Source organism: Equus quagga, unplaced genomic scaffold (genome assembly GCF_021613505.1).
Source record: "Equus quagga isolate Etosha38 unplaced genomic scaffold, UCLA_HA_Equagga_1.0 73442_RagTag, whole genome shotgun sequence".
Classification (NCBI taxonomy): domain Eukaryota; kingdom Metazoa; phylum Chordata; class Mammalia; order Perissodactyla; family Equidae; genus Equus; species Equus quagga.
The window spans coordinates 12,315,000-12,335,019 of record NW_025802777.1 but is presented as its reverse complement, the minus strand read 5'-3'; the positions used below and the strand labels follow the sequence as shown (position 1 = coordinate 12,335,019).

Genomic DNA, 20,020 nt, shown 5'->3' with positions numbered 1-20,020 from the left:
GGGGCAATGTTCAGAGGGTTCCTCATCAAGACCAGATTTCTGCCTCTTGGCCACTGGCACTATAAGGAGAGGACTACATTGAAATCTCCATTCTAGGAAGAAAACATTCCTTAGCCAAAACAGGATCAGATGTACAAGTAGTCATGGCCACAGAAAATAAGACAAGTTTCCCTGGCCATGATGGACTAGGCATTAATTGCATACCTTCATAGCATTTGTAACATAGATGTAATTCATTGACATAGAGCTATAAAAATAAACTGAGTTCACCCATAAATGTAAGATGAAGGTTGTTAGCTAATTGTAACTACAAAGAGGATTACTGAGTTACGTGTATGCAAATGAGGGAGTTCAAATATGGAAAAGATGACACTATAAAATACCACACCCATTGCTGAGAGTATATAAATATCACAGTCCAGGAATGACATTCAAACTCAAAATCTTCTCACTGTAACTCAGCTGACCTCACTTCTCCTGTCAACATGTCCCACAGCTGCTGCTCTGGAAGCTTCTCCTCCCGCTCCCTTGGGGGCTACCTGAGCTACCCAGGCTCCTTCTGTGGCTCTTCCTACCCCAGGAACTTGTTCTACAGCACTGCCTCCCCCTCTCCCATCACCTGCCAGCTGGGTTCCTCTCTCTACAGTGGTTGTCAGGAGAACTACTGTGAGCCCATCAGATGCCAGACTTCCTATGTGGTATCCAGACCTTGCCAGACATCCTGTTACCACCCAAGGACCTCCACACTCTGCAGTCCCTGTCTGACGACTTATTCTGGATCTCTAGGTTTTGGATCCAGCAGTAGCTGCTCCCCACGCTGTGGATTTAGAAGCTCCTACTCACTGGGTTGTGGCTCCAGTAGCTTCAGACCCCTGGTTTATGGAGTTCGTGGTTTCCCTTCTCTGAGCTATGGATCTGGATTCTGCCGCCCATCCTACTTGACTTCTAGGAACTTCCAGTCTTCTTGCTACAGACCAACCTGTGGATCTGGCTTCTACTAATCATCTTATTAAATTTCTAATCTTGTTATCCAATACCCTCAATGCCTCTACTCATAAACGTCATTACCTTTGTCATCTACAGAAAGAATTATCCTCTTACTTTCTGATTGTCAAATTCTCACCTTGTCTCTTGCCCTAAACACTGGCTAAAAGGCCTCCCTAAAAAGTTCTATAATTAATATACTAACTCAAAATAAAGTCTAAAGTCTGCATTGGAGATGGAATTCATGTTATTGGTTTTTATTCCAAAATTGTTTGAAAGGTTCAATCATTATAATCTAATAAACTTATTAGTTCTGATATCCAACTGTGTTTGTTGTTTTTAGTTGTTTATTAACTAGAGTTTTAATTCTGATAGATGAAAGAGATATTATGAAAAGACCAATATGCACATGGAAATAAGTTTTGAAATCCAAAGAAGTTGGGGATTTGCACTAATTTTGGGTGACCTCAGATATTTTTCTGACTCAAACTATAGATAGTGGAAAACTATTGTTTGAATATATAGGCTTTTATGAATTAAAATCTCAAAATCAGGAATTAGATTGAGTCCCTCATAAGATGTGTGTCCTCAGATAGACATAATTACAGATATAGTTTTATATAACTATAGATATAGGTGACTATATAGATACAGATATAGATAAATATATAGATAAATTTATAAATATAGATGAATATATAGATGATAGAGATATAGACACAGATAGCCTAATACCCAAGGAAAATTTACCAGACCTCAAGAAGTTAAGAAATGACTAAATCCAAAAGATGTATCATGTAGTACAAACAAACTCACAAGAGATTCAGTAAATAGAAATATTAGACATAGAAGTTAAAATTGATATGCTTAGGAAATAAAAGGATAGATTGAAAATTTTGGCAGAGCACTGGAACATATTAAAAGAACAAAGCAGAAATTCTAAAATTGAAAAATGCAATAAATTAAATGTAGAATTGGTGAATAGATTAAAAACAAATTATACACATCAGAAGAGAATTAGTTATTATTCCCTAGAATTTGTTCAAACTAAAAAATTAAGAAAACTGTAAGAATATTGAATGGAGTTTCAGAGAATATGGAACATAGAGAATGTGGAAAAGTCTAACATAATTTCAATTGGAGTCCTGAAACAAGATTGTGTGTGTGTAAGTGTGTGTATGTACATATGTGTGTATGTATGTGTATATATATTCAATGGAAAATGAACAGCTATTGACAAGTCAAGATATCACCAAATCCAAGAAAAGTAACATGTAATATAAACAGATACAGAGAGAATTTTCCAATAGAGGAACAACATTAATTCACAAATTCAAAAATTGTTACAAAACTCATGCATGACAAATACGAGGAAAGACCTACACCTTGGTGCATTGAAGTAAAACTAATAAGAAAGAAAAAGAGAAAAATTTAAAGCAATGAGAGGGGAAAAAGATGCAAGTTACCTTCAAAAAAGCAACAATAAGCAGCATCCTGGGCACAGATATGGCATTGTTCATCAGCCCATGCTGAGGCAGCAACCCACATAGCACGACTAGAGGCACTCACAACTGGAATGTAAAACTATGTACTGGGGAGCTTTGGGGGAAAGAATAAAAAAATAAAGAAGATTGGCAACAAATGTTAGCTCTGGTGCCAATCTGTGAAAAAGAAAAGCAACAGTAAGATTGGCAATTGAATTCTAAAAAGATAGAAAAAGGAAGACAGGAAAACAATTAAATATACTCAAATTTCTAAAGAAAGAAAACTTGAAAACTAGAACACTTGACTTGTGAGTATCTTTCAAAAATGAAGGGAAAACATGGACATCTTCAGGCAATCAAAAACTTAGAGATTTTGTCACTAGCCTTCCAGCACTAAAATGGATAACAAGGGTTATACATAGTCAAAAGCAAAATGATCCCGGAATATAGCAAAAAGAAGTAGGAAGGAATGAAGGGTAAACAAAAGATATATACTCGGTAAATTGCCTATCAAAACATGGAGCGAATAGATATCAATATACAGAAACATATATGAAATTAAAGTACCAAAAATCCCAACATAGTAATGTATATATTGGGGTGATGATAAATGGCCTTAAGATTTCTGACATTCTTGTACAGGAAACAGCAAAAGTATTAATATACGTTAGCAAATCAACAACGCATTCCGCAATGTCTAAGGCAGTATTGTTCAAACAGAACTTTCTGTGATACTTAAAATATTTTTATCTGCACCTTCCAATATTTGATATCCATCAACTACATGTGTCTGTTGTGCACTTGACGTGGTGAATATGACTGAGGAACTGAATTTTAATTTAGTTTAAGTACTGTAAATAAAACTTGATATATGTGGCTAGTGGCCACTCTATTGGATGGATTTAGAGTGACTTCTAAAAGAGTAATAAAATAATGTGTGTTATTCTGGAAGACTGACAGGATGATTGTTAATAAGTATCTTGCTTTATGTATAATACACTTCTTATCATATAGCAAACTTTGAGATTAATAAAGCAGAAGTAGCATTTTCTGTTTGCTTCTTTTGCCTGATATATCTTTTTTACTTTTCCCTTTTCTGTTTCCTTATATTTAAGAAAACCTATTATAAGTAGAAAATAGTTTTGAGTTTTAGCCCAGTATGATATTCTAAGTCTTTTATATGGATTATTTAGTCATATTACATTTAACTTAATTATTGATGTATTCAAGTTTCTGCCTACATATTTACTATTTTATTATTATTTGATCCATCTTCTATGTCCCTTTTTATCTCTTTTCATGCTTTTGGGAGAAGGCAATAAAATGGTTTAATGCTACATTTTTACTCTTTTAAGTTATTATTTTTTCCAAGCTTTTAATTTTTAAGCAATTTCTTAAGAGATTTTTAATGATCATTCTTAATTTATTACTGTTCACTTCTACCTACATATTAAGAATCACAAACCATTTTGTTAGTATTATGCACAGTGAGTATTTAGACATAATTCACTTATATTTCAGTCCTCTTTTTCCCACTTGCAATTCTAAGTTTCCTTCTGAGATTATTGTCTATCTAACTGGAGAAAATCCTTCAACATTTCTTTTTCCTCTGCTTTGCCTGACATGCAGAGCTCTACAAAAAGAGGACATTTGGAAATTTTACAGTGAAAAAATAAGCTTAAAGAGGTAGAGTAGGGAAAAAGTATGTTTTACAATGAAGGAGGAAATTGTATGAAATAATTTGAAGTTAAAAACGTCCAGAAAGTACTGCTCGATGGGAGTTATTCTACAAGAGAAAGCTCCCCAGACAAATTGTAAACATAGAAGACAAATATGACAGGGTATATACAAAAAGTCATAAATTGTACCAATTTTGAACTTTTTAATTTGAATTACAAAGAGATGGAAAAACCCATAGAGTCACTAGTTGTCTCCCCTCATCTCAAGAACATTTGACTCACTGAATCTTTTCATATGTGCACAAGTTCATATCCACTGAGTGTGTGTCAGATTAGTCTTCCTTGGTCATTTTGCCTCTAAGCATTTGTCCTGGCTTATCTCTGTGCCCTACCATGTTTCTCATTAAATTTATCTTATCTATTTTCCCCTTCTCAAAGTATTTGAGAATTATATATATATATTACATACATATTATGTATATTATATAATGAAATATATGGGAAACAAATTTAGGGAAAAAAATCACTGGAGAAAAATAGGGTGTCTCAGTGATGAGAGGAAAGCACACTTCTGGGCATCAAAAGGCATCACTCACACAAGCCCACCTCTCCAAGATTGTGAGACATAGCTGAACTACCTAATGCATAGATATAAGCACAGAGAAAGAGGCAACATGAGGAGACAAAGGAATACATTCCAAATCAGGGAATAGGACAAAACCCCAGAAAAAGCACTAAAAGAAGCAGAAATAAAAAATCTACTGGACAAAGAGTTCAAACAAAATGTCATAATGTTACTCACTGATCTTGGGAGAGGAATGGATGAACTCAGTGAGAACTTCAACAAAGAATTGGAAAATATAAAAAAGAACCAACCAGAATGAAGAGTACAATGCTAGAAGTGAAAAATTCACTAGAGGGACTCAATAGCAGAGTAGATGATATAGAAGAACAGATCAGTGAGCCGGGTAAAAGACTAGAGGAAATCACCCAAGCTGAACATATAAAAAAAAAAAGAACTAAAAAGAACGAGGACAGACTAGCGGGCCTCTGGAACAGAATCAATTGTACTACCATCCATATTATAGAAGTCCCAGAAGAAAAAGAGAGAGACAAAGGGGCAGAGAATCTATTTAAAAAATAATAGCTGAAAACTTTCCTAATCTAAGGAAGTAAACAGGCATGCAGTTACAGGAAGCAGAGAGAGTACCAAGCAAGATGAACCCAAAGAGGCCCACACCAAGAAGCATTATAATTAAAATGTCAAGAATTAAAGACAGAGAATCCTAAAAACTAAAAGAGAAAGGCAACAAGTTATATATAAAGGAAACTCCATAAGGCTATCTGCTGACTTCTCAGCAGAAACCTTACAGGTTAGAAGGGAGTGGCATCGTATATTTAAAGTGCTGAAAGGAAAAAACCTACTGCCAAGAATACTCTGCCCAACAAGGTTATCATTCATATGGAAGGAGAGATAAAAGAGTTTGCCAGACAACCAAAAACTAAATGGGTTTATCACCAAGAAAACAGCCCTACAAGAATGCTAAAGGGACTTATTGAAGTGGAAAAGAAAAGACCACAAATAGGAATAAGAAAAATATCCAAAAAAAGCAATAAAATCACTGGGAAAGGCAAATATACAGTAACAACCACCTATGAAGATAATATGAAGATCAAAAGACAGAAGTACAAAAGTTATCTATTTCCATGACAAGAGAGTAATGACATACACACATAAAAAAGAGGTTAGATAGGATATCAAAAACATAAAATGTGGGGGCCCGCCTGGTGGTGTAGCAGTTAAGTTCGTGCCCTCTGCTTCAGCAGCTCAGGGTTCACCGGTCAGATCCCAGGTGCGAATCTACACACCGTTAATCAAGCCATGCTGTGGCAGGTGTCCCATATATAAAATAGAGGAAGATGGGCACTCATGTTAGCTCAGGTATCCTCTTCTTCCAAAAAAAAAAAAAACCAAAAACATAAAATGTGGGATGAAGGGAGAAAAGAGTAGAGCTTTTAGCAAGAGGTCAAACTAAAGATATCATCAGGGCTGGCCCAGTGGCACAGAAGTTAAGTTCGCACATTCTGCTTTGGCGGCCTGGGGTTCACCAGTTTGGATCTAAGGTGCGGACATGGCACTGCTTGGCAAGCCATGCTGCGGTAGGTGTCCCACATGTAAAGTGGAGGAAGATGGGCATGGATGTTAGATCAGGGTCAGCCTTCCTCAACAAAAAGAGGAGGATTGCCAGCAGATGTTAGCTCAGGGCTAATCTTCCTCAAAAGGAAAAAAAAAGTAAAGATACCATCAACTTAATATAGATTACTATACACGTAGGTTATTAAATATAAATCTCATGGTAATCACAAACCAGAAACCTATAATAAATACACAAGAAACTAAGGAAATCTATAATGAACACATAAAAAACTAAGGAAAAACAAACACAAACGTAATACTAAAGAAAGCCATCAAACTACAAGGGAAGAGAGCAAGAGAAGGAGAAAGGAACAGAGAAGAACAACTAAAACACCCTGAAAAAAAGTAGCAAAATGGCAATAAGTACGTTCTTATCAATGGCTACTTTAAATGTCGATAGATTAAATGCTCCAATCAAAAGGCAGAGGGTGACCAACTGCATAAGAAAACAAGACCCATATATATGCTGCATGCAAAAGACACAATTCAGACCTAAAGACACTCCAAACTGAAAGTGAAGGGATGGAAAAAGATACTCCACGCAAATGGCAATGAAAAGAAAGCTGGGATAGCAATACATCTATCAGACAAAATAGACTTTAAAACAAAAACTGTAGCAAGAGACAAAGAAGGGCACCACATACTGATAAAGAGAAAAATCCAATAAGAAGATACAACATTTATAAATATGTATGAACTCAACATAGGAGCACCTAAATATATAAAGCAATTATTAACAGACATAAAAGGAGAAATAGACTGTAACACAATAATAGTAGGGGACTTTAAAACTCCACTTACACCAATGGAGAGATCATCCAAACAGAAGATCAATAAGGAAACATTGGTCTTCATTGACTTATTAGACCAGATGGACTTAGTAGATATATACAGAACATTCCATCCAAAACCCACTGAATAGACATTCTTTTCAAATGCACATGGCACATTCTCCAGGATAGATCACATATTAGGCCACAAAACAAGTCTCAATAAATTTAAGATCAAATAATACCAAGCATCTTTTCTGACCACAGTGGTATGAAACTAGAAGTCAACTACAGGAAGAAAAGCAGAAAAGCAGAAAAGCCAGAAATATGTGGAAATTAAAAAACGCTACAGAACAATGATTGGGTCAATGAAGAAATCAAAGGAGAAATCAATAATTACCTGGAGACAAATGAAAATGAAAATACAACATGCCAAAATTTATAGAATTCAGCAAAAGCAGTTCTAAGAGGGATGTTTATAGCAATACAGGCCTACCTTCACAAACAAACAAAAAACTCAGATAAACAAGCTAATAGTACACATAAGGGAACTGGAAAAAGAGGAACAAACAAAGCCCAAAATCAGAAGAAGGAAGGAAATAATAAAAATCAGAGCAGAAATAAATGAAATGGAGGCTAAAAAAAAAAACAAAAGAAAAAATCAATGAAACTAAGAGATGGTTCTTTCAATACATAAATAAAATTGACAAACCTTTAGATAGACTCACCAAGAAAAAAGAGAGAAGGCTCAAATAAATAAAATCAGAAATGAAAGAGGAGAAATTACAATGGACACCTCAGAAATACAAAAGATTATAAGAGAATGCTACAAAAAGTTATACAACAACAAATTAGATAATCTAGAATGGATAAATTCTTAGAATGATACAGCCTTCCAAAAATGAATCAAGAAAAAAGAGAATGAGAATAAACCAATCACAAGTAAGGAGATTGAAACAATAATAATCAAAGACCTCCCAAAATATGAAAGGACCAGATGGTTTCCCTGGTGAATTCTACCAAACATTCAAAGAGGACTTAGTATCTATCCTTATCAAATTCTCAAACTATTCCAAAAAACTGAAGGGAAGGGGAAATTTCCAAACTCATTCTATGAAATCAACATTACCTGGACACCAAAACCAGACAAGGACAACAGAAAAAAATATTACAGGCCAATACCACTGAGCAACATTGATGCAAAAATCTTCAGTAAAATAGTAGCAAATCGAATAAAACAATACATTAAAAAGATCAGACATCATGATCAAATGGGATTTATTCCAGGATGCAGGGATGGTTCAATAGCCACAAATCAACCAACGTTACACCACATTAACAAAATGAAGAATCAAAATCACATGATCATCTCAACAGATGCAGAGAATGCATTTGACAAAATACAGCATCCATTTATGATAAAAACTCTAAATAAAATGGGTATAGAAGAAAAGTATCTCAACATAATAGAGGCCATGTATGACAAACTCACAGCTAATACCATTCTCAGTAAAGAAAAAATGGAAGCTATCCCTCAAAGAACAGACAAGGACAAGGAACCTCAAAGAACCATACAAAGATGCCCATTTTCACTACTCTTATTTAACATGGTATTGGAAGTCCTAACCAGAACAATCAGGCAAAAAAAGAGAGAAATAGATGGGATCCAAATTGGAAACGAGGAAGTGAAACTGTCACTATTTGAAGATGACATGATTTTATATAGAGAAAACCCTAAAGAATCCACCAAAAAACTTTTAGAAATAATAAATGACCACAGTAAAATTGCAGGTTACAAAATCAACATACAAAAATCAATTGTGCTTCTAGACACTAACAACAAAGAGGCAGAAAGAGAAATTAAGAATACAGTCACATTTAAAATTGCAAGAAAAAGAATAAAATACTTAGGAATAAACTTAACCAAAGAGGTGAAAGATCAGTACACTGAAAACTATAAAACATTTTTGAAAGGAACTGAGGAAGACACAAAGAAATGGAAAGATATTCCATGCTCTTGGATTGGAAGCATTAACATAATTGAAATGTCTATACCTCCTAAAGCAATCTGCAGATTCAATGCAACCCCTCTCAAAGTTCCAATTTCAGGTTTCACGGAAACAGAACAAAAAATCCTAAAATTTATATGGAAAAACAAAAGACCCTGAATAACCAAAGGAATCCTGAGAAAAATAGCAAAGCTGGAGATATCACACCCCCTGATTTCAAAATACACTACAAAGCTATAGTAACCAAAAGAGCCTGGTACTGGCACAAAAACAAACACACAGATCAATACAACAGATTTGAAAGCCCAGAAGTAAACCCACGCATCTATGACAGCTAATTTTTGACAAAGGAGCCAAGAATATACAGTGGAGACAGGAAAGTATCTTCAACAAATGATGTTGAGAAAACTGGACAGTCACATGCAAAAGAATGAAAGTAGACCATTATCTTAGACTATACACACAAATTAACTCCAAATGGATTAAGGAATTGAATGTAAGACCTGAAATCACAGCAAAGGAAATCAACAAAATGGAAAGAGAGCCTAATATTGGGAAGAAGATATTTGCGAACTGTATATCCGAATATCCAAAATATATAAAGAACCAGTACATCTCAACAACAGAAAAGCTAACAACCAAAGTAAAAAATGGGCAAAAGATCTGAACAGATCTTCTTCTCCAAAGAAGATATACAGATGGCCAACAGGCACATGAAAAGATGTTCAACATCACTATCTATCAGGGACACTACAATGAGATACCACGGCACTCCTGTCAGAGCAGCTATAATTAACAAGACAGGAAATAACAAGTGTTGGAGAGGATGTGGAGACAAAAGAACCCTCATACACTGCTGGTGGGAGTGCAAACTGGTGCAGCCACTATGGAAAATAGTATGGAGATTCTTCAAAAAGTTAAGAACAGAACTTCGATATGATCCTGCTATTCCACTGGTGAGTATTTATCCAAAGAACATGAAAACACGAATGTGTAAAGATTCATGTACCACTATGTTCATTGCAGCATTAGTCACAATAGCCAAGACTTGGAAGCAACCTAGGTGCCCATCAAGGGACGAATGGATAAAGAAGATGTGGTATATATACACAATGGAATACTACTCAGCGATAAACAATGATGAAATCCAACCATTTGTGACAACCTGGACGGACCTTGAGGGTATTATGCTAAGCGAAATAAATCAGAGGTAGAAAGTCAAATACCATAGGATCTCACTCATAAATAGAAGCTAAAAACAACAACAAACAATCACTTAGAGATAGAGATTGGATTAGTGGTTACCAGAGGGGAAGCAGGGAGGGAGGAAGGAAAAGGGATGACAGGGCACATGTGTATGGTGATGGATGGTAATTAGTCTCTGGGTGGTGAACATGATGTAATCTTCATGGAAATCAAAGTACAATGATGTACACCTGAAATTTATAAAATGTTATAAAAAATATAAAATGAAATAAAATAAATATAAAAATATGATTGACTGCCTAGAAAAAAATAAGGTGTCTCTTTTCCACTGACATAGGAAAAAAATGATTTCACCTCAATCCCTGCCCTTAGAGCTAAGCATCCCCCAGCCAATATACAGGCAAATGCACGGTGAGTCTCGGCCAAGGAGAATAGTAGGGGCTTTCCTGCTCATGATTAGATGGCATTAATGACATATAGTCATAGAATTCTGACAGTAGAATAGTTCATTGGTTTAGTGCTATAACAACATGATAAATTTACACACAAATATGAGTCGGAAGGAATTATTCATCTTCAATTACAGAAAATATTATTGAATTACACATATGGAAATGACAAATTCCAAGCATGAGAAAGATGACTTTCTAGAATGCCACACTCATGGCTGAGAGTATAAAAATGCCCCAAGCCAGGAGGTGACATTAAATCTCAGAATCTTCTCATTGTCACTCATCTGAATTCACCTCTCCGGTCAACATGTCCTACAGTTGCTGCTCTGGAAAATTCTCCTCCCGCTCCCTTGGGGGCTACCTGTGTTACCCACGCTTCTCCTGTGGCTCTTCCTACCCCAGCAACCTGGTCTACAGCACTGACTTCCGCTCTCCCAGAACCTGCCAGCTGGGCTCCTCTCTCTACAGTGGCTGCCAGGAGACCTGCTGGGAGCCCACAAGATACCAGACCTCCTATGTGGTGTCCAGCCCCTGCCAGAGGTCCTGCTACCGTCCAAGGATCTCCACAGTCTGCAGTCCCTGCCGGTCAACTTACGCCAGGTCTCAGGGTTCTGGGTCCAGCAGCTGCTGCTCTCTCGGCTATGGATCTAGAAGCTGCTACTCACTGGGCTGTGGATCTCGTGGCTTCAGACCCCTGGGTTATGGAGTCTGTGGCTTCCCTTCCCTGAGCTATGGATCCAGATTCTGCTTTCCAACCCACTTTGCCTCCAGGAGCTGCCAATCATCATGTTATAGACCAATCTGTGGATCCAGCTACTATCAATAAACTTGCTGAGCATTCAGAAATTTTGAGCAATATGTCTAATCTCCAAGCAGTGTCTACTCATGATCAGATTCAGAGCCTTCCATGATCTTCGGGAAAAACTATCTGATCAGGTGCTCTTCAACATCTTTCCAGCCACAAAAACTGACCAAAAAACTGCCTCTAACCTATACTGAACTTAATGATTAATTCTATTGGGTGAATTAATGGAATTGGTGGAATTGATGAAATAAATTACTAAATCAATTAATCAAATTCGTGTTAATGAACAATGAATTAATGCTAATTAATTAATGTTAATGTTAATTAATTTTATACACAATATAAATAAAAACACAGATGAATACAATCTAATAAACTCATTCATTCTGGCTTCCAAATATGCTGCTAATTCTATTGTTAGTTTTAATTGACTAAGTTTTATTTTATGTTTTTGCTTTTTGGGGGGTATTTAGATTAAATTTCACTATACCACTGTGAGTAAACTTTGGAAACTTAATATATTAGTGGATTCAAACCGATTTATTTGGAATTTTAAACATTTCCTTGTTAAAACTGCTGTTTTATGGAATACTTAGGTTGCATTTTTAGACTTTATGTGAATAATAATTATTTATGTGAATAATAATCTCAGGAAGAGTATTGAGCACACTTCCTTCAAAGGATATGAGGCCTTGATGTTTGCTGACCAAAGGAGAAAAACAAGCAACTTGGAAAATACAACTGAGTGGGAAAAACTATAGGCTGTGTGCAAAGTTCATATGGCCACTAACAGAATGGTGTAGGTCCATGCCCAGGAACCAGATCCAGGCCACTGAAGCAGAGCACACCAAACTTAACCACTAGGCCACTAGGGCTGGCCCTGTAATTAATTTCTTAACAAGTATAAGGAGGAAGTCAATTATCCTTGGTGAGAATTAATTAGGTTCATGAAATGTGGTCTTTCACTTTCTTGTATCTAAGAGTCAAACTAAACGTGGCAGAAAGAAACAAGCCTTTCATATCAACAGAAATGGTTTCATTCATATCTCAACACACATTTGCAGACCCCTTGGTTTTATGTTGATATTCTGATATTTTATAGACCAAATATTTCAGAAAATAATAACATGCTAAAATGGGTAATATGTTGATAAAGTTTAAAGCTGATAACAAAAAACCAGTATCTTTATACAGAGATAAAGAGCAACATTCAAAGAATTTTCCTATTCAAATAATAATTTTCAGCTAGCAACAAGAATCATGAGGAACACACATGCCAAGAACTACAGTTATTTTACACTCAATGAAATGAAGACTCAAAGTGGATCAAGGGTTTGATTATAGGTCCCAGTCCTATAAGGAAATCAGGATCCAAGATTTCATGACAGATGGGGACTAATATAAGAAGTAAAGACACAAGCAGTGTGGGAGAGAATAAGGAGAATTTTGAGAACATGAAATAAAATCAACAAATCAGAGAGGCATAAAGATCTTGTGTTCAGGGAATTATTGGAAATCAAGTTACAATTCGTATGGCATAGCAATGGCAAATCAGGCCGGAGATGTTTAATAGGTACCTGTCACTTCATTGTTTGGATATCTTGAGTTTGGGATCACATTAACCTTGGGATTCATCTTCTCTTATTCATACTATTGAAAGTGCTTTCTGCTTGATCGCATTCACTCTATATTCCACCTGTTTAAACATTTTTAAATACTTTATAAAATAAAGCTTTTGTTAAATGTTATGTAAAATAATGTATTGTTATATTTACCTATTTTATACCAACATTCATGTTAAGAACACAATTTAACATAATATAAACATATATAATAAACAAACTCTTATATCCTCTACTACAAATAATGAAGCAGAGCATCTGGTAGGTGTTTTGGGTTCTGGAATGAACAGACTCCCCACCTAGAAATACTTCTCTGGCCTATCTACACAGCTTTAGTTAGGCCAGGGGCAGGAAAGGATTCTGCAGGTCTAGGCTCACATGCAAGCAGCTCTATTGGTTATGCCAAACAATCTGGCAGATGATATGGTGTTGATGGTATCTGTGGTACAAAAAAAATACAGAGTGAAGTTTGTGGCAAGCCCCAGTGGGAGAATCCCAATGCAGGCAATTGAAGTTGTAGAACAAGACCTTATAATCTGCAGTGGAGAATTAACATATCTTTGGAAAATCAGCTCCCTGGATACCACTTGGACCTGGTTGAGATATAAAACTTGACCATGGGACAAGTGACCATGCATCTGTAGCTGTCCATCATGAGCAGGGTTCTGGCAAACCCTCCAAGTCACAAAGTAAGGTAGACTCAGTAGCAATCCATTGCAAGATGGAAATAGCTCATACAGGAATGAACATAAGCAGAACAAGAAAGCAAGGCTGCATGAGCAGGACCCCAGACCCTTATGTCATCAACCAGGATTGCACTACCTCTCCTTTCTCAGATCACATGTGTGGTCACATTGGTCCTCCTGAAAGAGGAGCGGGAAAGCCCAGCTAGGTTTGCAGATGAACTGGCTTGTTAAGTGGATGTCTTTAAACACTGTGGTGAGGAAAATATTTTCTCTATGAGCAGAATTTTATGTTCAGCACCTGGTTATCCACTTTGCATAAAAGAGGAAAAGAGGCTCCAGTTGATGATGCATCTAGATTCCTGGACAGCGGCAGTTGGCCTGACCAGGTAGTTAGGGACCCGGAGAGAACAATATTAGAATATTGAACCAAGGAAATCTGGTGTAGAGACATATGGATGGACATATGTAAGTGGGCACAAAGGGTGAAGATCTTGGTAATTTGTTTTTAATGCCCACCAGAAAGCATCTCCACAGAAGTGGAACTAAACAGTCAAACAGACAAAATGACTCAACCAGTTGATGTTAGCCCACATTTGTCAGCAGTCCCCACAATGGCAAGATGGCAAGATGAGCAAAAGAATAACGTGATCACAGAGACTATGAATGGGTCCAATGGCACAAGCTCTTACTTACAAGGCTGATATAATTAATGTTACTTGTGAGTGTGTAATCTGTCAGCAACAGAGGCTAATGTTAAATTCCCAGTATGGCACTATTGCTCAAGGAGACCAACTGGCCACTCGGTTACAAGTTGAACATGGCCTCCTGCTCTGGAAGGATCAGTGGTTCATCTCCAAACACACAGATACCTATTCAGAGTATGAGTCTGCTTTTCATGTTTACCTCAGCAGCACCATTATCAAGGACCTAATGAAAAGCTTGATCCGCAAGCATGCAATTCCTCACAATGTAGCATCCAATCAGGAAATCCACTTCACTGTAGAAACAGTGTGAAGTGGGATCCACAGGTTTTATCAAAAACCACATCATCCTTAAGCTATCTGCCTCATGGTGCATTAGATTGGCCCACTGACAGCAAAGCTGAAGTGTTATCATGGAGGCAATAGCCTCAAAAGACTGGGCTCCAAACAGTCACTTGTTATCACTCCCAATGATCCAGTTAAGAACTTTGTGCTTTCTATTTCTGCAACCGGAATTGGGATAGAGTCCAAGTTCCCAGATTTGCTAAGGGACATACCAAGGGTCTCATTGAACTACAGCGATGGCTCCTGCCTAAGAACTTTGGGCTCCTTGTTTTCAAGGACTAGCAGGCAAAAAAAAAAAAAAAAACGAAAAAGAAAAAGAGTTGCCATCTGTTACACAATGAGGGTAAGGGGGTGAATGTGTGTGGAGCTCAGTTAATCTACTTGGATGGCTCCTGGAAGGCTCCTGGAACCACCTGTCCAATCTTAGATGTGATTTGTCAAATGCAGCAACTCTAGCAAGATAAAGGTGTGGTTATTCGGGTTCAGGAATAAGGGCTTGGGTAACACTATCAAGAAATCAACCAAGACCAATAGAGGTGGTAACTGAGGGTGAGGCAAATTTATAAGGGATAATGAAAGAGGGAGATGATGAGCACCAATTGCAGGTCCAACATCAAATGTCATGACAGGGACTGTGTTTCAGCCCCCTGACCTCACTCTTTTATATTTCCCCTCGGAAAGAGAGGCGTACTTTTCTCTGTTGGCTTCTTCGGGGTCTGCTTCAGCTTTCAAGCCAAGATCAAGTTTTTTCTCATGGCAGCCCCTGATCAATGATTGAATAGGTGGGAGAACAGCTTTTTTCTTTCTTAGGTGCTACTCTCGTACAAACTTTTTGTTCCCCGTCTCAGTGTCCGCCTCCTGAAGAGTTCAACTAGCAAATATTCTCTCTAATCTTTCTTAAAATTTAACATTTCCTTCTAAGATTATTTTTCTTCAGCCTAAAGAATTTCCATTAATATTTATTTCTCCAATATAATGAACCCATTGGAAATTAACACTCAGTTATTATATTATGCCAAGAAAAAATAAAATGAAGACTATGGGTGATGAAAGAAAGATATTTTATATTTTTGGAGGAAATTACAGGAAAGGAACTGACTTTGAAAATACACAAAACTTATACATAGTCTGAGCAGTGGAAAACCTGAGTTGTTCTAGGACGCAGATCCCAGGTGCTTTTAAAATTTGGATGATGTAAATGAATATGTAAGAAAAGACATAAACTATATTTTCAGTTTGTTTTAAATGGCATTTAAATTAAAAGATCTATATGCTAAAAGTAAGCAGAAGAGATACCTGAAATCTCTGTCACGTCAGTCCCTTTTCCCGATTTCCCACATTATCACCGTTACCCCACTCCCTCTTCACATGGCCCAAATCAACCTCCTCTTGTGACTCCATCTCAATTCAGTCTTCTTGAGTCCCTTTGCCTTTAAATGTTTTCCTGATTCTTTTCTGTTTCTAGCCATTTCTCATTATGTGCTATTTTTCTTCCCTCCATTAGGTGTGAGAAGCACTGGGTAATAACATGTGATAGATGGAAAATAAATTTGGAGAATGTGAATCAGTGGTGACAAGTAGAATCAATCATTAGAAGCATCCTTATAAAAAAACAAAGCTATGCCGCTTGACAGAGTAGAAAAGTGACAGAAAGAATCCCAGAGCAAAGCAGGAATAGATATACATGGAGTCACGGCCATAACAGGATGAGGATGACTGACAAACAGTCCTAGAAATTCTGAGATAGGAATGATCACTGGCTTTGTGCTATCATAACAAATTATAGCACGCATAAATACAATAGGTAGGAAGCTAGTCAACTACAATTACAGAGAAGGTTAATGAATTACACATATGCAGAAGAGGGTGTCGAAATGTGAGAGGATTGCAGCTGTACTGTACCATAGCAATTCATAAGAGTACATAAATTACCCAGTCCACAAGATGACAAACCTCAGAATCTTCTCATTGTGACTTATCTGAACTCACATCTCTTGTCAACATATCCCAAAACTGCTGCTCTGGAAACCTCTCCTCTCATTGCTCCCTTGGGGGCTACCTGCGCTGCCCAGGTGCCTCCTGTGGCTCTTCCTATCCCAGAACCCTGGTCTATAGCACTGACCTCTGCTCTCCCAGCACCTGTCAGTTGGGCTACTCTCTCTATAATGGCTGTGGGGAGACCTGCTGGGAGCCTACCAGGTACCAGATATCCTGTGTGGTAGCCAGCCCCTGCCAGAGGTCCTGCTACAGCTCAAGGGTCTCCACACTCTGAAGTCCCTCATGGTCAACTTATCCTGTTTCTCTTAGCTTTGGGTCCAGCAGTGGCTTATCTCTGGGCTATGGATCTAGGAGTTGCTATTTGCTGGGCTCTCAATCCAGTGGCTTCGGTTCCCTGAGTTATGGAGTCCTTGGCTTCTCCTTCTTGAGCTATAGATCCAGTTTCTGCCACCCAATCTGGTTTGCTTCTAGGGATCTCCAGCCATCTTGTTACCAACCTACCTATCCATCTGGCTTCTACTGATCAACTTGTTGCATTTCAATACTTTTAAAGCAAAGTTATCAAATGTTCATCATGTTCATTATTCCCAGTGGCAACTATCTTCTTAGTCTTTGATCACCAGTTCCTTACCTAATCTCTTTCCATCAGGCACAGGCTAACAGACTGATTCCTGAATCCTCTGAATTTGACGACAACCCAATAATATTATGGGTATTATTATTATTACTGGGTAATAGTAATTACCCAGTAAACAGTAATAATAATAATTACCCAGTAATATCAGCATTGCTGATGGAATTCATGCTAATTTATCTTCTGCCCCAAATGGTTAAAAAGTTAAATGATTAAATTGAATAAACTAATTCATTCTGGTGTTGAAATATTCTTATGTTATTGTTTATACATTATCGACCAGAGTTTGTGTTGTATTATATTAGCTTAAATAGAAGCTCAAATGAATCTGGGAGTAAATTTTGGAAGTCTAAAAAGTTGTGGATTTGATCTAATTTCTCTGGGCTTTGGATATTTGTCTCATTCAAACTATAGTTACTGAACCTGAACTTACCTGTTCTGTACTTTAGAGTTTTATGAATGAAAGTTTCAGAAGCAGGATATACATTGATTCCTTCGAAGAACATGGATTTTACCTACGTGGACAGAGAGAATATGTAACTGTGAAGTTGACAGATTCATTGGGAATTTCATGAAGAAGAATATCATTTATGTTTACATAGTTAGGATAATAAGTGAAAGAAAAACTAAATAAAAGATCAATTTAAAAATACATGTGAGCCTTAAATAAATTCTAATGAGGTTACCCAATACTTACTGTTAAAAATGACCAGACTCATGCGTCTGATGGTGAGTTTCCAACATATTTCACTTTTTCGTATATATGGAAAGATAGAGGCAATGATTCTTACTGGGAAGGGTATAGCTTCAGAATGTCTGCGATTCCACATCGATGCTTTCCTAAAGCCCAAACTAAATATAGATGAAAATAAAAACCTCTTTATGTCAGCTGACTTGATAATTTCATTTGGATCTCAACATAAAGTTGGGGATACTATGTATTTATTCTTTTGGTAATATTTTCAGCTTTCACAGGCCAAGTTTGTAAGGAAACCACATGAGATTAAGATAAATAGCAGGTTACTAAGGAATAAAAACTAATTACAAAAAGACATTGTCCCTGAATAGTGCTGAAATCAGGATTCAAAGAATATCCTATTCATTATTTCTTTAGGCCCTTTAAATCACATGAGTCCTTATATCTTCCTTCACAGGAGAAAAGTATGCAAGTTGGTGGGTACAGACGGAATGCAGAGAGAAAGAATAAAATTTAATTACACTGCTAGGTCTGTACATGAAATAAAAACTAAACATTAATATGACTTGTGGTTATACATTTAACAAAAATACTAAATATAAAGCTTGAATAACTTCCATTAAGTTCGTCACAAGTTGGCTGGTAAAAATGACCAAATCCCCAAATCCCAGTGAATATTTTTCCGTGGAATTCATTTATTTACAGTGTGTAACATGGAGGCCCATTGTGCTTGCTATAAAGATTTTTGCTTCAAGATATTTGAATTTTTACCTTGTATGTTTTCGAATGGCTCAAACTACATGTGGCTGAGAATCACAAACCTTTATGTCAGCAAAAAAGTGGAGGTCTTTTATTTTTATTTTTTATAGTTACATGCTAATCTTTTATAGTCCACATAGTCTAGAAAACCATACATTGCTATGTCAGATACAATTTGATAAGGAGACAAATTTAATAATAAAAAGACCTTGTTTTTGTGTTGAACTAAATAAATATTTAAAGAAATTTTCAAGTTATTATTTCTTTAGAATTTCACACAGCACTCAGATGAAAATAAATTTTTATGTGCTACATTAAGTACATTTCTATTTTTACTTTTTCTTTTTTTGCTGCAGAAGATTAGCCCTGAGCTAATATCTGTTGCCAATCCTCCTCTACTTTTTCTATGGGAGTCACCACCAAAGTGTGGCCGATGAGTAGAATATGTCAGTCAAAATCCAAAGCCACAAACCTGGGCTGCCAAAGTGGAATGTGCTGAACTTAACCACTACGCCATGGGTTTGGCCCCTGTACATTTCTTTTAAACATGAGGCAATGGAAAATCAGTGAGTTAAGGTCTGGCATAAGATTCCAGTCCCACAGACAAATCTATATTCACAATTTTGCAAAACACCAGAAGTAGTATAGAGTGTAATATAGAATGGAATAGAGGAGGTTTGGGAAGGTACAAACAAATAAACAAAGCAGAACAGTAGAAAGTTATCTGGTATTTTTGGGGTACATTTGGACACTTAATTTACAATGGAGAACGTATTTGGTAAATGGGGCTAAGCACTTGTAATGGCTACATACTACTGCATCATTTTAAAGTCTGAGTTTTGAATGAAAATAACCATAGGGTTCATATCTACCTGTTAGTCTTGCTGGACAGATTTCTAGTAATAATCCTTAATCCTCATTGCAGATTTCTTGTCTATTCTACACCATTTTTCTTTTTTTAAAGATCGGCACCTGAGCTAACAACTGTTGCC

At 36.7% G+C, this 20,020-nt stretch overlaps 2 protein-coding genes and 1 pseudogene across 2 annotated transcripts; all 3 read left to right on the top strand.

Moving 5' to 3' along the window:
- The first annotated feature begins 427 nt into the window (after positions 1–427).
- LOC124234266 (keratin-associated protein 13-1-like) lies at positions 428–1,225 on the top strand. Its single transcript, XM_046651516.1, has one exon. It carries the CDS (start codon positions 486–488, stop codon positions 999–1,001), a length of 516 nt encoding a protein of 171 aa, XP_046507472.1. The 5' UTR covers positions 428–485; the 3' UTR covers positions 1,002–1,225.
- Positions 1,226–11,062: 9,837 nt separating this feature from the next.
- On the top strand, positions 11,063–11,612 carry LOC124234268 (keratin-associated protein 13-1-like). The gene has a single exon (XM_046651518.1). It carries the CDS (start codon positions 11,089–11,091, stop codon positions 11,605–11,607), a length of 519 nt encoding a protein of 172 aa, XP_046507474.1. The 5' UTR covers positions 11,063–11,088; the 3' UTR covers positions 11,608–11,612.
- Positions 11,613–14,566: 2,954 nt separating this feature from the next.
- Positions 14,567–17,461, top strand: LOC124234398 (keratin-associated protein 13-1-like; annotated as a pseudogene).
- Positions 17,462–20,020: the final 2,559 nt, after the last annotated feature.